General features: G+C 38.1%; 1 protein-coding gene across 1 annotated transcript in view; it reads left to right on the top strand.

Moving 5' to 3' along the window:
* AspRS (aspartyl-tRNA synthetase) overlaps nt 1–16,152 on the top strand; it is a 306,084-nt gene that overhangs the window by 208,756 nt on the left and 81,176 nt on the right. The window contains exon 11 of the mRNA XM_090380710.1: nt 8,922–9,002. Coding sequence (XP_090236836.1) covers nt 8,922–9,002 — 81 coding nt within the window. The remainder of the gene's footprint in view (nt 1–8,921; nt 9,003–16,152) is intronic.

Below are 16,152 nucleotides of genomic sequence, written 5' to 3'. Positions count from 1 at the left end.
TTCATATGTGTGAATATAAGGAACAAAAAAACCAAATCACATCAGACCCGTGTGCACTTGGCATGGTAAAGTCTTGGACAACCCAGCTGATGTTGCAAATGAATTGAAAAGGTACTTTGCATGTGTCTGTACTGAAAAAATACACTTTTTGCTTAGAAGAGGCTGTGCGAGTGAGGTTGTCATATGAAATTACAGATGATTCTTCATTAGAAAAATTTCAAGCATGAAGGCAAGTAAATCTCCTAGAGATGGCATATACCCACTAATTTTGAGGGAGTGTATTGAACCTTAAAGTTAATTATGAGAGCATCTTTGGACTCAGGAGAGATTCATTTGGGTTGAAGTACCATCATATCACCAATACATAAAAGTGGTTCTAAGAGCAAAGTTGGTAACTATAGATCAGTTAGTCTGACTTCAGTGGAGTGAAAATCTTAGAAGCAATGATTAAGAGTGCAATCCAGGGACATCTAGATATATATGGTTTTCTGAATAACACAAAACATGGTTATAAGGTATTTCGTCTGGGGGAGCACACAAATGCAATAAGAAATGCAGAATCCGCTGGTAAATCCGCTGTAGCTGAACATTTCTGGGAGAAGCAACATCAAATCTCCCCAGACGAAGCTGTCATCACTGATCGGGCGCATAGATTGTTCAACTTAAACAGGTTCAACTAACTTAGTAAGCTTTTTCGTTACTCATGAGCTGGATGGAGGGAACAATTTCAACACAGTTTATTTGAATTTTAGCAAGGCATTTGACTCAGTCCCTCATGAGAGATCATTGAATAAGCTGGAACATTAGCATTAATGGAGGCATATCATGCAAGAAAGAAAGCTTATACAGCATCGGCAAAAAAAAAAAAAAAAAAACCCTTCCCATTTCACTCATTCTTTCTTTCCAAATGTTTGTCTAGTTCTGCCTTTAATTTATTTAAGCTATCAACTTCCACGACAGCTGGAAGTTTGTTCCAGCAATAAACTGCCTGCTAGCTAAAGGAACATTTCTGCACATCTATTCAACAACTGTCTTTCCTCAATTTCAATTTATGTTCCCTCAGGTTTATAATCTGAGCAAGAGGAAGAATCCCATCAGCATTGAGCCTGCCCAATCCATTCAAGGCCTTATACACCTCAATCAGATCGCCTTGCAGGTGCCAGGTTTCCAGACGCTGCAATTTGCAGAACTTAAGCCTTTCTTCATAAGAGCACCCCTTTGTTCCTCTCACCAGTCTTGTTGCCCTTCTCTGTACTCGTTCTAGTAACTCAACATCCTTCCTAAAATGAGGCTTCCAGACCTGTATGCAGTACTCAAAGTGTTGCCTTATACAATGGGAAAATCAGCTCCTTATTCCTGCTCGCAAAATTCCTGTATATCAAGACCCATGATCCATTCTGGCAGCCTGTCTGCAATTCTCAGAAAACTTCATATCTGACTGCACAATTCCCCCCAGGTCTCTTTCATTCTCCACTACCCTGAGGGTAACACCACTCAGTTGGTACATTCCTCTGGCTGGGATTACTGTTACCCATATGCAATACTTTGCATTTGTCAATGTTAAACTTCAGTTGCCACTTCTCAGCCCAACTTTTCCAGATCCTGTTGCAGCAGCATACTGTCATTACTGTTATTCACAACCCTGCCAACCTTTGTATCATCTGCAAACTTTGACATTAAGCTTGATATACCTTTATCAATATCATTGATAAATACAAAGGGTACTAGGAAAGTTTTGCAATATGACGCAACAATGAATCACAGGAAGCTGCTTGTTGCTGCATGGTGAGACATGTTCATACGTGCATAGTAGCCGCCGCGCCAAGTCGATGGGCTGTTATTCATTAGTAGTGAGAGTGTAAAGTGCTTGCGTTGGCATCGTGGTCACGAAATGAGATGCCGACCGGGCTAGTCGAGTGGGTAAAGTACCTGCCCGGCAACCCAAAGGTCGCAGGTTCGATTCCCGCCTTGGGCTTGGATCAAAGTACTGCAAAAACCTTGGGAGGTGCAATATGGCCACAGAAGCCGATGTGCCAACAACTACCAAATCAAAAAAAAAAAAAAAAAAAAAAAAAATGAGATAAGGACAGTTTTGTGGTATAATTTCGTGCGTGGTTTAACCATAGACCAGTGCTTAGAAGAAATGACTCTTGCACTAGATGATGATTGTCCACATTGTACAACGATATTCAGGTGGTATAGAGAATTCCAAAGGGGAAATTTCACTCTGGAGGATTCTGAGAGGCCGGGAAGGCCACGAACGTCAGTTACGGAGGAAAACGTTACTGCTGTGAGGAAAATGCTTTACGAAAACAGGTGAGTGACCTACCAACAGATAGAGGATACTTTGGGCCTAAATGCACCAGCAATTCGTTCGATTCTGCAAGATCATTTGCACGTGAAGAAACTTTGTTCTCTCTGGGTGCCGCATCAAATGACTGAAGAGCAGATGACACGACGTGTGACTTGGTGCCGGGAGATGTTAAAAAAGTTTGATAAGGGACAATCTCGGTATGTGAACAACATCGTGACAGGTGACGAGACTTGGCTGTACTATTGGCCTGACGTAGCCCAGTGGTCAGGAGCGAGAGTGCATAGCACGCGTTCCTTGAGTGGACCGGGGTTCAAGCCCGTGACTACTAAATACGATAAATATTTGTATTGACGATTTATTGTAAACTCTACTGACTTGGTTGTCATGCCGGAGTATAAACAGAAAATTTATTTATTTATTTATTTATTTATTTATTACGATCTGCCGACCAAGGCCAAAACAAAGTTTGGGTCTTTGATGATGACGACACACCCGTAATTGTCAGAAAATCCCGATCTATAAAGAAGAAAATGATAGCTGTATTTTTTAAATCAAGTGGAATTGTGGAACGTGTCGTTTTGGACACGCAGAAGACAGTCACAGCTAAGTGGTATACTGAACAATGCCTGCCTAAAGTCATTGGATCTATGAAGAACCTGCGGCCAAAGTCAAGAATGGACACCTGGTACCTCCATCACGATAATGCTCCAGCTTACCGCGCCAAAGCCTGCACCGAATATTTGACCACGACAGGACTGAAACTTCTCGAGCACCCTCCCTACAGTTCAGACCTTGCTCCCTGTGACTTTGCACTGCTCCCGCATGTGAAAATGAAGCTAAAAGGAAGGCGGTTTTCCAGTGATGAGGACCTTCTACGGGCTTGGAACAACGAGTGTGCTTTACTCCCTAGTGAAACTTGGCAGAACTGGTTTAAAGATTGGTTTCGGAGGATGGAGAGGTGTATTGAATGTATAGGAAATTACTTTGAAAAAATTAAATAAACAAAGCTGTATTGCAAAACTTTCCTAGTACCCTTTGTATACAAAACAGTGATGGGTCCAACACCGAAGCCTGGGGGACACCACTAATAACATTAGTTCACGAAGAGCAGTGTCCATTGATTACCACTCTTGTCTTTTCCCACTCAACCATCCTTTTATCCATTATAGCAACTTACCCTTAATACCAGACTGCTCCAATTTGTACAGTAGTCTTCCATGTTCAAAAGCTTTCCTGAAATCCAAGTATATGATATCAAAATTATTTTTTGCATCCAGTTCCTTTATGATCATGTCATAATATCCAATCAAATTGGTCAGACAAGACTTCGCCTTAACAAACCCATGCTGTGTCTGAATTATTACTGCTGTCTTGTCTACATGATCCTGTAGTGCTTCTTGAACTAGTGACTCCATGTTGGGAGTCACTGTTTGAATTTATGCCTCCATGTAAGGAGGCATAAATTCAAATTAAGAAAAGACAGATGTAGAATAGATGTGCAGAAATTTGCCTTTAGCCAGTGGGTGGTTAATTGCCGGAACAAACTTCCATCTGTTGTTGTGGAAGTTGATAGGTTAAATAAATTTAAGGAGGAACTGGACATGCATTTGGAGGGAATTGTGTGATTGTTTTTTTTTTTTTTTTTTTTTGGCTGATGCTGCATGAGCTCATACACTTGCTTTCTTGCATCACATGCCACTACTACTATGTAAGAAACATGTTCCATGACTTCTTACGTAAGTTGAGTTTTACGTAACTCAGGAATGATTAATAAAATATTGTTACTATATCCCTGATATGCCAGAAAATCAAAAAAACCACATATCCTCAGAAGAATGAAGGAAAATAGTTATATAACATAACAATTAAAAACTCCTGCAACTGCAGTGAAGTAGTACTGCTTTCACTTATTCTCTTAGGTGCCTCCGTAGCCAGGTGGGAAGGAGCAGCAGTGCGTAGCACACGCTTCTTGATTAGACCGGGGTTCGAGCCTGTCACCATCAAATACGGAGGATGCGGAAAGGTTAGGAAATGACCGCCGCATATTCCTGGAGCAATTATGGCCTTAGTTGCTAATGCTCCTAAAAAAAAACCAAAATAACAAAAAAAAAAAAAACTTATTCTCTTAGTTGCCACCATGATAATGGTCAAAATGAAATTTTCTTTAAAGAATTTCACAGGGTTAAGTTACAAGGATGCTGTCACACCTTACATCATGCGAATGAAGTGTGCACTATACGATGATAGTTTGATGCAAAGTCATTGAAAATGGTTCGACCCGAATTTCAACTTTGCTACAATAACCCGATATGTAACAAATATTACATACAAAATGCAAACAAAAGCTCTGACTTCACTGTCAAACAAAACTGAACTGACTCTACAATCCAGAAAGAAAGGAAAGGATGTAGAGACGGACTAGAGTGCAATTGTCCGAAGAAATAGCCGATGGGACACAATCCATATGGCTTGAAGTTTGTAGAGATTTCTCTGAAGTTCTTCGACATTGTTAACCTGTCTCAAACACGTGTTGTCAACTATTTCTTCTGAATTTTTAAAGCAGAAAATGAAATGTTAACTCTAGTTATTTACCTAGATTCTAGTTACACTGCAGGTTATTATCCAACATAGTTTGTATGGGAACAAAAATAAAAACTTATATGTTCCTTCATTCGACTTCACTCTTAAAAATGATACAGAAAGTATCTTTGCAGTTTTACCAGAAAAATTTACATAAGTCCGAAGTTAAGTTCAGGAAAGCTTTAGATACTGTTGCACATAGAGGACTACTGTACAAATTGGAGCAGTATGGCATTAAGAGCAAGTTGCTACAATGAATAGAAGGATGGTTGAGTGGGAGAAGACAGAGAGTGGTAATCAATGGACACAGCTCTTCATGGACTAATGTTATTAATGGTTCAGTGTTGGGCCCATTGTTGTTTATATATTTATCAATGATATTGATGAAGGTATATCAAGCTTAATGTATCAAGCTTAATGTCAAAGTTTGCAGATGATACAAAGGTTGGGATAGTTTAATAACAGTAATGACAGTATGCTGCTGCAACAGGATCTGGAAAAGTTGGGCAGATCGGTTGAAAAGTGGCAACTGAAGTTTAGCATTGACAAATGCAAAGTACTGCATATGAGTAGCAGTAACCCCAGAGTAACATACCAATTGGGTGGTGTTACATTCAGGGTAGTGAAGAATGAAAGAGACCTGGGGATAATTGTGCAGTCAGATATGAAGTTTTCTGAGCAGTTCAGACAGGCTGCCAGAGTCGTAGGTCATGGAGTTTTGTCAATGATATGCAGGGATAAGGAGGTGATTATTCCCTTGTTTATATAAGGCAATGGTCAGATCACACCTTGAGTACTGCGTACAGGTCTGGAAGCCTCATTTTAGGAAGGATGTAGAGTTGCTAGAATGAGTACATAGAAGGGAAACAAGACTGCTAAGGGGAACAAAGTGGTGCTCTTACAAAGAAAGGTTTAAGTTCTGCAAATTGCAGTGTCTGGAAACTAGGCACCTGCAAGGCAACCTGATTGAGGTGTATAACGCCTTGAATGGATCGAGCAGGCTCGATGCTGATGGGATTCTTCCTCTTGCTCAGATTACAAACCTGAGGGGACATAAATTGAAATTGAGGAAAGACAGTTGTCGAATAGATGTGTGGAAATTTTCCTTTAGCTAGCGGGTAGTTGATTGCTGGAACAAACTTCCAGCTGTCGTGGAAGTTGATAGCTTAAATAAATTCAAGGCAGAATTAGACAAACATTTGGAATGAATGGATGGGTGAAATGGGAAGTGGGGTGTTTTTTTTTTTTTTTTTTGGCTGATGCTGTAGATTATTGCTTTCTTGCATCGTATGCCTCTACTAATGCTAATGTTACATAATTCTGGCTTACGTAAGTCGGGGACTAACTGTATACACTTGGTGATGTTGAATTAAAAATAATAGAGGAAGAAAGGGATCTGGGAGTTATAATATGGGCAGATATGAAGTTTTCGGAGCAGTGTAAAGAAGCAACTGGGAAAGCCCATGGTGTCCTATTGATGATTTATCGAACATTATCCTGTAGAATAGAAATGTTTAGGTCATAGTCCCACTGAATAAGGCAATTGTAAGGCCACGTTCGTAATACTATTCAAGTATGGAGACCTCATCTGAAAAAAGACATTGAGCTTCTTAAAAGGGTCCAAAGATGGACAATTCATATGGTGAGATCAGCAAAAACAGTGACTATATGAGGAGAGACTATATGAGGAGAGACTGATTTGATTGAGATTTATAAGGCTCTGAAAGGGGTTAATAAAATGAACAAAGGTGGATTTTTTACTTATAGAGAATTCTAGAACTTGGCAGCATAAATTCAAATTACATTGGAAAAGGTTTAGACTAGATTGTAAGAAGCCAGTGAGTTGTTGATTGCTGGAACAGGTTGCCTTCACAGGTAGTTGAGACTGACAGTTTAAATTCAAATGTCAACTGGATAGTTAATTTATTAGCTATCCATTTTAATTTTATTTGTAAAAAAAATCTAACACATTAATTTCTAAATACATCAGTTGCTCAACAAGTTGATTTAAGCAGTACATAAGGAATAATTAATTTATTATTATAATTATACGTTATGAAAATGTGTGTGCATGCACATTAAACACTGAAGCAAAGGCTGTGAGATGGTCAGTATATTGTATCTGTTAATTGTTTCCATTCTGTAGTTGATTTGCTTGATTGTTGGACAAAAAACTAAAATTTCTGGGAATAAAATGTAACCATGCAACTCTTCCCTGAAACCAATGTTATTCAGCCATGCTATATATAAAAAAAAAAAAAAAAAATTCACACGATGAGATTCAAACTTAGATCTTTTCCTCTCGAGTGCTGCATGCACAAGTGATATGGTAATGTGATTATTTATAGCTCAACAATACAGTGAACAAAAAATGAAACCAGAAATTTGTTATCTTGTAAACTATTTTTTGAAATTTTAAATTCGTATGAGATATAATAAAATTAAGACTACTATACCTGAATATATATATATATATATGTATGTATGTTAAATCAAAATTTGTTTGATTATTTTTCTGTTATTATCCTGTTATTATTAATGAAGGTATGAGAAACAATTTGATAAAAGACTTTTTTTTTCTTTTTTTTTTTTTTTTTTGTTGTTGTTGTAAAAGTAAACAAAATATTAAAATAACTGTCTATAATTAATTATTATTCTTTTTTTGGGAGGACAATGCCCAATGTAACTTTGCACAAATGCTCCTCATAAGCACATGTTAGCCCTGGTGCCAGAAACATCTGAATGTGGAAGTAGCACTTTACTAGTTTATATAGCTGCCTGACTTGTAGGTGGCAGTGCGTAGCACACACTTCTTGATTAGACCGGGGTTCGAACCCGTGACCACCAAATACGGAGGATGCGGAAAGGTCAGGGAATGACCACCACATATCCCCGGAGAAACATGGCCTTAGTTGCTAATGCTCCTAAAAACCAAATAACAACAACAACTTGTAGGTTTAAACTTGTCTAAACAATCAGGGCACATCTCTACTGTCAGTCACGAAGGAATTAGTACACATCGTATACAATTTTTACTAATAAGTTGCTAAAATGGATAAAAGGATGGTTGAGTGGTAATCAATAGGTACTGCTCTTCGTGGACTAATGTTATTAGTCTAGTCCCCCCAATGTTTGGTGTAGCGTCCATTGTTGTTTTGTATATTTATCAGTAATGTTGATGAAGGTATATCAGGTCCAAGTTTGCAGATGATACAAAGGTTGGCAGGGTTGTTAATGATAGTATGCTACTGCAACAGGATCTAGAAAAGTTGGGCAGATGGGCTGAGAAGTGGCAACTGAAGTTTAACATTGACAAATGCAAAGTACTGCATATGGGTAGCAGTAACCCAAGAGAAACATACCAACTGTGTGGTACTACACTCATGGAGGTGGAGAATGAAAAGGACCTGGGGGTAATTGTGCAGTCAGATATGAAGGTCTCTGAACAGTACAGACAGGCTGTCCTAGCAGCCTGTCTGCACTGCTCAAAATTGTTGAATGATGATCAAAAGAAGGGTGGAAATGGATCCTAATTTCATCAATTGCATTACTAGCAATGAAACATGGGTGCATGACTGTGACCTCAAAATGAAATTTCTGTCTTGGTGAATTGTCCCATCTAAAAAGCATGAGAGGTTCAGTCAAATGTTAAAATAGTGTTGCCTTTTTATAACATTCAGGGTATTGTTTATTATGAATTTGTGCAGGGTGGCAGGAATGTTGGGATACTTGTGTACCATCAGAATGAAACTACATTGACAGGAACTGCTTTTACACATCTTTTGATCAGACTTTGTGTATTTAAGTACACATTGTTTCAGCATCAAATCAAGCTTTGGCATTAGCAAGTGCACTCATATTGTAATTTTTGTATCCTTTGTTTAATTTATTCTTTATTGCACTCTTTATATTATTCGTGAGTTCTCTAATTGATGTAAATATAACAATATAAAAGTTGTATAATAATAAATCATGTTATATTTACTGAAAGTAAAATTTATTACATTTTCCTTCCCCCATCCCCCAGTATGATACAGATTTTTACATTCTGGATAAATTTCCTCTAAAAGTGAGGCCATTTTATACAATGCCTGATCCTAAAAATCCAGTAAGTATCTTAATTAAAAATCTTATTTTAGTATTCTAGATATTTTCTGCTGGTATTTATAATTAGCTTGCACTGAAAATTTTCTAGTGTGACATAAACATCTTTATTTTTAAAATAAGGATGTTTATGTTATATTTATGTTTATTAGGTAATAAAGAATAGGACTATTGAGAATCTTGTACTTATTGCTGATGCATATTGTGTTAAACTTGTACAAAGTTCTTAATTCTTTAATAATAAACTCTGTTATATATGAAGTTGAATTGATATTTCTTCTTGTTTATTCTTCTTTTTTTTTTTTTTTTATAACTATAGTGGTCCTTAACTAGTTAAGACCACACATTTACATAGAGAGACAAAGGAATAAAAAATATGGTTGTTTGTTGCTGGACTGAAAGAGTAGCACTGTGATAGAGTAACAATGTAATCACTAGCAAATGCTGTGAAAAGGTTAATCTTCTAAATCAAAGAAATGAAATTAGGAATTGCATTAGGGATAATACCCAGAGTTATATTAATAGCCTGAGTTTGATGGGGCAGTGTTGGACACTGATGAGGGTCTTTACCCACAGAATAATCTGAAATGATGTACTCTTTGAAGCACTGTCCTAACTTCATAACCTCTTTTATTGATGTGCCATCTTGAATGTTAATAGTTGCACTGACGTCAGAATCATCTGAGTTTGTCAACTAGTTGATCCCCCTCCAACAACAACAAAAAAAAAAAAAAAAAAATCCATGCAAGTGGCTTGCCATGAACCAGTACTGTTGTGTCAACAGAGTGGACATAGCGTTGAGGGTCAAGCAGCATTGCTGGTTGCCCACAACTTTACTATAATTTCTCTTGTGCTGAGGTACAGTTCCCTATAAATGCCAGAAAGCATGAGCGTTGTGTTTTTAATGTCGTGTAATGTTGGATTCTGTTGTTCTAATGGCCTCTTTGCCTAATGGCTCATGGAGCACCGCTGATCCCTAGTTTCTGTCCATGGCATGGGGAGCCAGGCCAGGGAGTCTGGAATCAATAATCTGGCTAGGCCATCCCTTGGGTTTCCTGAGCTTCCCAGGGAGGGCACGCACGCACACTCGCGCACGCACACACGCACGCACACACACACGCACACGCACGCACGCACACACACAATAATAATAAAGGGAAAAAAAGTAAAGTAAAAATTAAAATAATAAAAAAATATGTTGGCTGGTGCAGGGCTTTCCTGGCTATTGTAAGTTCTCCTGTGCTGGAATTTGCCATCCTTCAGGTAAGGAGTAGGTATTCATCAGTTCTGTTGTAGTCTTGCTCATTGCTGGGTTAAAGGCACCCTCAAAGTCAACAGAGATGGCAGTTAGTTATATGCTCGGTTTGTTCTGGTTTCTACTGTATTAGCTGGAAGTGGCTGCAGTTGCACGTTTTGTCTTACACTGTTGTTTCGTATAGTGATACTTCTTGCATGTAAGCAGATAAGTAGTTGTATTTGTACTTTTCAGTGAACAGGTAGTTTCATCTTCTCTATATAGTGGTCCTATTCTTGGAAATCAGTAGATTCCTGAAGGGATCATAATTTGGACAGGAGTGTAAGACATACTCCCATGTCTCATTTCCACAAGCTGTGGGCTATCTGCCAGTCCAAGTGAGTGTAATTTTTGGTTATTAAAGTGTCCATGGCCTGTAATCAAGTATGTGGTGTTCAACCCCGGAGCAAAATAGGGATATTTTCTTGTATCTAGACACTTGATGTTAGGGATAAATCTATAAGTTGTGACCTACCCAGTGTAGTGGCATCCCGCCTGCTTTGCTACACTCCAGTAGAGGTTTTGAAGCACTTGTTTTATATTGTTACTTGGGTTGATTGTGAGTTCAGGATTGTTGCAGGTAACTGTTTCCTTGGGTGATAGGATAATCCCCTACAAACAACTTTTAAATCCAGTGGGAGGTTACCCGTATTGACCTACAGGACACAAGTCGAAGTGGTTCTGCATGCTTGTGATGGTCAGTAGAATCAACCTTTGCAGTGAGTCTAATTTTTGCTTGATTAGGGTTTTGTGGCACCCTCAAAGTCAACAAAAATGGCAATTAGATATTTGCCCAGTCTGTACTAATTTCTGCTGTATTAGTTATTTTTCTAATAATATCCTCGGTGCATGTATTTGGCTAGTAGCCATATTGCCATGGTGAATCCAACCCTATCTCCTGGTAGTAAGTTGTGATCCTGCCTAAGATGAGAGGCTCTAGTATTTCGCTGTCACTGGCAGTAGAGAGGTTGGCCGGTGTGATTTGACCACAGAGAGAGGATTGTCAAGTCCTTTTAATCAGAAGCTTTAATATTGCCTGCTGCTAAGCAAGGGGGAAGCAGCCAGTTGTTGAGACATTTGTTGTACAAGTCAAGAACTGTATTTGGGAAATATTCAACAACTTTTTTTGCCTATTTCCAGTTCTAACAGATCTTGTCCCAGACACTTCTTTTTTTTTTATTTGTTGCTGCATTCAATTTGTCCAATGTGAATGGTGGTTCTACTTAGTCATTAGTGTAGGTTTGGTTTTTCTCACTTATTCATTTCTGTTTGTGTGTTTCCTGTTGAGGGTTATCACGAAACGAGTTGCTAAGGATTATTGGATAGTTTGGTCCCAGGTTATAAGTGGTACTTCCATCTGGGGCTATGATTGTGTTTGGTTATTTCTCCCTGTGGCAGTTTCTGCAGACAGTTTTATAGATAATGTCCCATAAGTTGACATTACCTTCTGTAATTACTATATTTCTCCATAATTTTCCTTTTGATTTTCTTATTTCATTTGTATATTTATTTCTGATTTCCTTATATTTATTTCTCAGGGCTTCTACCTCTTGGGCAGGACAATTGGTACAGCTTCTTCGGAATTTCTTTCTTGAAACATATCTTCTTTCTCAATATGGTTGGTTAATTCTGATGTCCACCAGGTGACTAATTTAGATTTAGGTTTCCTTTCCCTCAGCACTGTGTTCCATGCTGCAATAATGGCCTGTTGTATTATGGTCAATTGTTCTTCAGCTGTTTGTGCAGGAAGTGCCTGTGGTCTTTCTTCTACAAGTTTTGGTGAACTCCTATTTGAATGTGTCCCATTTAACAGTTTTTAATGCATATCTAGTGATGTCTTGAATAACTGTTCTCTGTAGGTTTTGTTGCTGTTCTTGGAGTGTGAATGAGACTGTCCTGTGGTCTAAGGTTGTCCAGTTTTCATTGACTAACCAGTCAGTGATCTTGGTGGATAATAGTTATTGTAAAAGTAATGCCAGTGTTACTCTGTCCTTGCCAGCTGTTGTTGGTTTTGGCTGGTTGGGTTTATTATAATCACTAGGTTGTTTGTGATTATAAGCTGTTCCAGTAGGCCTTGGGAATCAGCTGTGTGGTCTCTTGAAGTGCTATATCACATGTTTGATTTGCTGTTGCAATCTGCTGTGATGAGAATTCTGTTCGATTGTATCAGATTCACAGCTTGCTGAAGGTCAGGATTCCTGATTACAATTCCTGCCCAAGAGTGTCTATATCAGTTTCAATGACCCTACACTCTTGCCCCTTAGATTGTAGGGTTCTTCTAGGCAGAGAATATCTATAACTTTCTCCTCCATAATTAATCTGATCTCTGTCCATTTAGCTGTGCAAATTTCAACTGTGCTTGTTACTGTTTCATGCTATGGAGCCATAATTTGTCTTGGGTTTTGTTTATTCTTTTCCTTTTAGGTATATTAGCATTAGTATTAGTAGAGGCATATGATGCAAGAAAGCAAGCTTATGCAGCATCAGCCAAAAAAAAAAAAAAAAAAATGCTCCAGTTTCACCCCTTCGTTCATTCCAAATACCTGTCCAGCTCAGCCTGAATTTATTTAGGCTATCAACTTCCACAGCAAAGGATGGAAGTCTGTTCCACCAACCAACTACCCACTGGCTAAAGGCAAACTTCCACACATCTATTCTACAACTGTCTTTCCTCGATTTGAATTTATGCCCTCTCAGGTGATTATTCTGAGCAAGAGGAAGAATCCCATCAGCATTGAGCATGCTCAATGCATCCAAGGCTTTATACACCTCAATCAGATCACCTCGCAGGTGCCCAGTCTCCAGACACTGTAATTTGCAAAATTTAAGCCTTTCTTCGTAAGAGCAACCCTTTGTTCCATTCAATAATCTTCTCCTTATCTATACTCATTCCGACAGCTCTACATCCTTCTTAAAATGAGGCCTCTGGACCTGTATGCAGTACTCAAGGTGTGGCCTGACCATTGCCTTATACAAGGAGATAATCACCTCCTTATCCCTGCTAGAAAAATTCCTGTATATCATTGACAAGACACTATGAGCTACTCTTGCAGGCCGTCTGCACTGCTCAGAAAACTTCATATCTGCCTGCACAATTACCCCCAGGTCCTTTTCGTTCTCTACCACTATCAGTGTAGTACCACAGAGTTGATACGTGACTCTGGAGTTACTGCTTCCCATATATAGTACTTTACATTTGTCAATGTTAAACTTCATTTGCCACCTCTCAGCCCATCTGCTCAACTTTTCTAGATCCTGTTGCAGCTGCGTACTGTCATTAGTGTCCTTAAAAACCCTGCCAACCTTCATATCATCTGCAAACCTGGACATTAAGCTTGATACACCATCATCAATATCATTTATAAATACAGAAAACAACAATGGACCCAACACTGAACCCTGAGGGACTCCACTAATAATATTAGTCCACGATGAGCAGTGTCCATTGATTACTACTCTCTGTCTTTTCCCACTCAACCATCCCTTTATCCATAACAGCAATTTGCCTCCAATGCCACACTGCTCCAATTTCTTCAGCAGTCTTCCATGTGCAACAGTATGAAAAGCCTTTCTAAGATCCAAATATATGATATCAAAGTTATTCCCTGCATCCAGTTCCTTTATGACCACATCATAGTATCCAATCAAATTGGTCAGACAAGACTTTCCCTTAACAAAACCATGCTGTGTCCGAGCTAACTGAAGTCGTCTTGTCTAGATGATCCTGCAGTGCTTCGTTAACCAGTGCTGTCATTAATTTTCCTGGAACAGAAGTTAAACTAACAGGTCTATAATTACTTGTGTCGCCCTTTGATCCTCCTTTGTGAATTGAGGTCACATTTGCACATCTTCAGCCCATGGTACCTCCCCTGAGTCCAAATAAGCTCTCATAATTATGCCTAAGGGTTTGCTTACTTCCTTTGCTGCCTCCTTTAATATAACTGGATAGATCCCATCCACTCCGGGTGCCTTTTTTATGTTTATCTTCAACAATTTCTCCTCCACTTTCCTCTCAGTTATTACAAAATCATCTAACTCAATGCCAGAGTTTAACTCACCTCTGGCATTCCCCTCCCTGAATAACTCCTCATGGGTGAATGTAGATGCAAAATACTCATTTAGTTTGTTAGCCACCTGAGCAGGATCATCAACAGTTGAACCATCAATATCCAGGACCAATCTGATTCATCCCTTTCCTTTTAGAGTTTACATAGGTAAAGAACTCTCTGTTGTTTTTCTTTGCATCCTTTGCCAAGGATTTCTCATCTGCCTTTGCCTGCCTAATCTCCTTTGTGACTGTGACTCTAAACTTTGTGACTCTAAAGCGCTACTGTAAAATTGCCGATCATCTCCTCCTGCAATTCAGCGGGTATCCCATAATTTTCAGGTGAAAACTTAATCAAAAGATAAATAATTATGAGGAAAAGAGAGGGAGCGAGTGGTTTACTAATGCCCATCACAGGACATTTCGATAAAATATTCGTTGGAATGAATACTGAAATAATTAAAAGAGGAAGGAATAATATTTTTGCAGGTGAAGAATTTAAAATTTATCAAAGAAAAAAAAAAAAGTTGCGAAGTGTTCAGAAGTTACTATATATGAATAAGTGTTATGTATTGATAACAGTTGAAGAGAATGGAAAAAAAAATGAAATGTATATTTAAAACTGGAAAGATGAGAGGAGGTAGCATAGCTACAAATCGAAAAATGAAGAAGCATAATAATAAAAGACAAAAAATAATACATTTTAAATGTAAGATAGAATTATATACATAAGTATAGTGTCCGACACTAAGCAATCCTGGCGTCTCTTCCAGTGTCAACCACCAGAATTGCACAAAAAAAATGACAATATCAGTTTTTTGTGCAATCATTCTTTTTTTAAGACTTATCTCCACTAGGGTAGGGTTACCACATCTAGATAGAATTCAAAAACTAGGACACTTTTAGTTTTAAAAACGATAACATTTTAAAAATGATATAATTATTATTAAAAATTACGATACATACGTATCCTTACTGCCAATCATTTTCAGTAAGTTCGGATTACAAAGTAAGTAATTATAAAATGTTTTACAATCCATTTTGAAATTATATGCATGAAAAATTTATCAACAAAATACTATTCACAGTATTTGTTTACATAATATTTATAATGTTACTCCATTAATGAAAATACATGTTCTGCGTTCCATTGTGGGCAAAAAAAAAAAAAAAAAATATATAAATATATATATATATATATATATATTGAAATGAAATGTATATTTAAAAGCTCGGAACATATCTGGGAACTCTTGCATTGATTAAAATATTCAGCCCACTTTCTACGCAATTATCTTTCTTCCCACTCAATTATCATCTTTCTTTTTCTCAGAAAGATTCCTTAAAATTCATAAATTGATCAAATAATCTACTATCATCGATTTTTGATTAGACAAATGATGATGATACAGTCCACACAAATATTTATTAAAAAAAAAAAAAAAAACAGCGTAATACAAATATTAACCCGATTGTATACTTCTATGTGCCTCATACCATATATATATATATTTAATATAAAATAGATTTCATATATATATACAGGGTGATTCACTACCAGTGCGACAAACTTGCTGGAGGTGTAGGGGGCACAAAGACAAATCGGAATCACATAGCATTGCAGGGTCCGAAATGCCTTCATCATGCGTTAGAGGACGTTGAACGGGAGGTCGCGTGAACAACGATCCCGCTGGAAGTCAGCATTTGCGAACCAGTTCTCGAGGCAGTAGGATGGACGAGTATTCAAACATTGAACTGGCCGACATGCACCTCGCGTATGGAGCTGCGGACTGTAATGAGCACGCCGCTCTGCGC

This window comes from Mastigoproctus giganteus, chromosome 9 (assembly GCF_048544385.1).
Source record: "Mastigoproctus giganteus isolate SK-2022 chromosome 9, ASM4854438v1, whole genome shotgun sequence".
In the NCBI taxonomy this organism is placed as follows: domain Eukaryota; kingdom Metazoa; phylum Arthropoda; class Arachnida; order Uropygi; family Thelyphonidae; genus Mastigoproctus; species Mastigoproctus giganteus.
The sequence above is the reverse complement of the archived record's forward strand: the minus strand, read 5'-3'. Positions and strand labels throughout refer to the sequence as shown.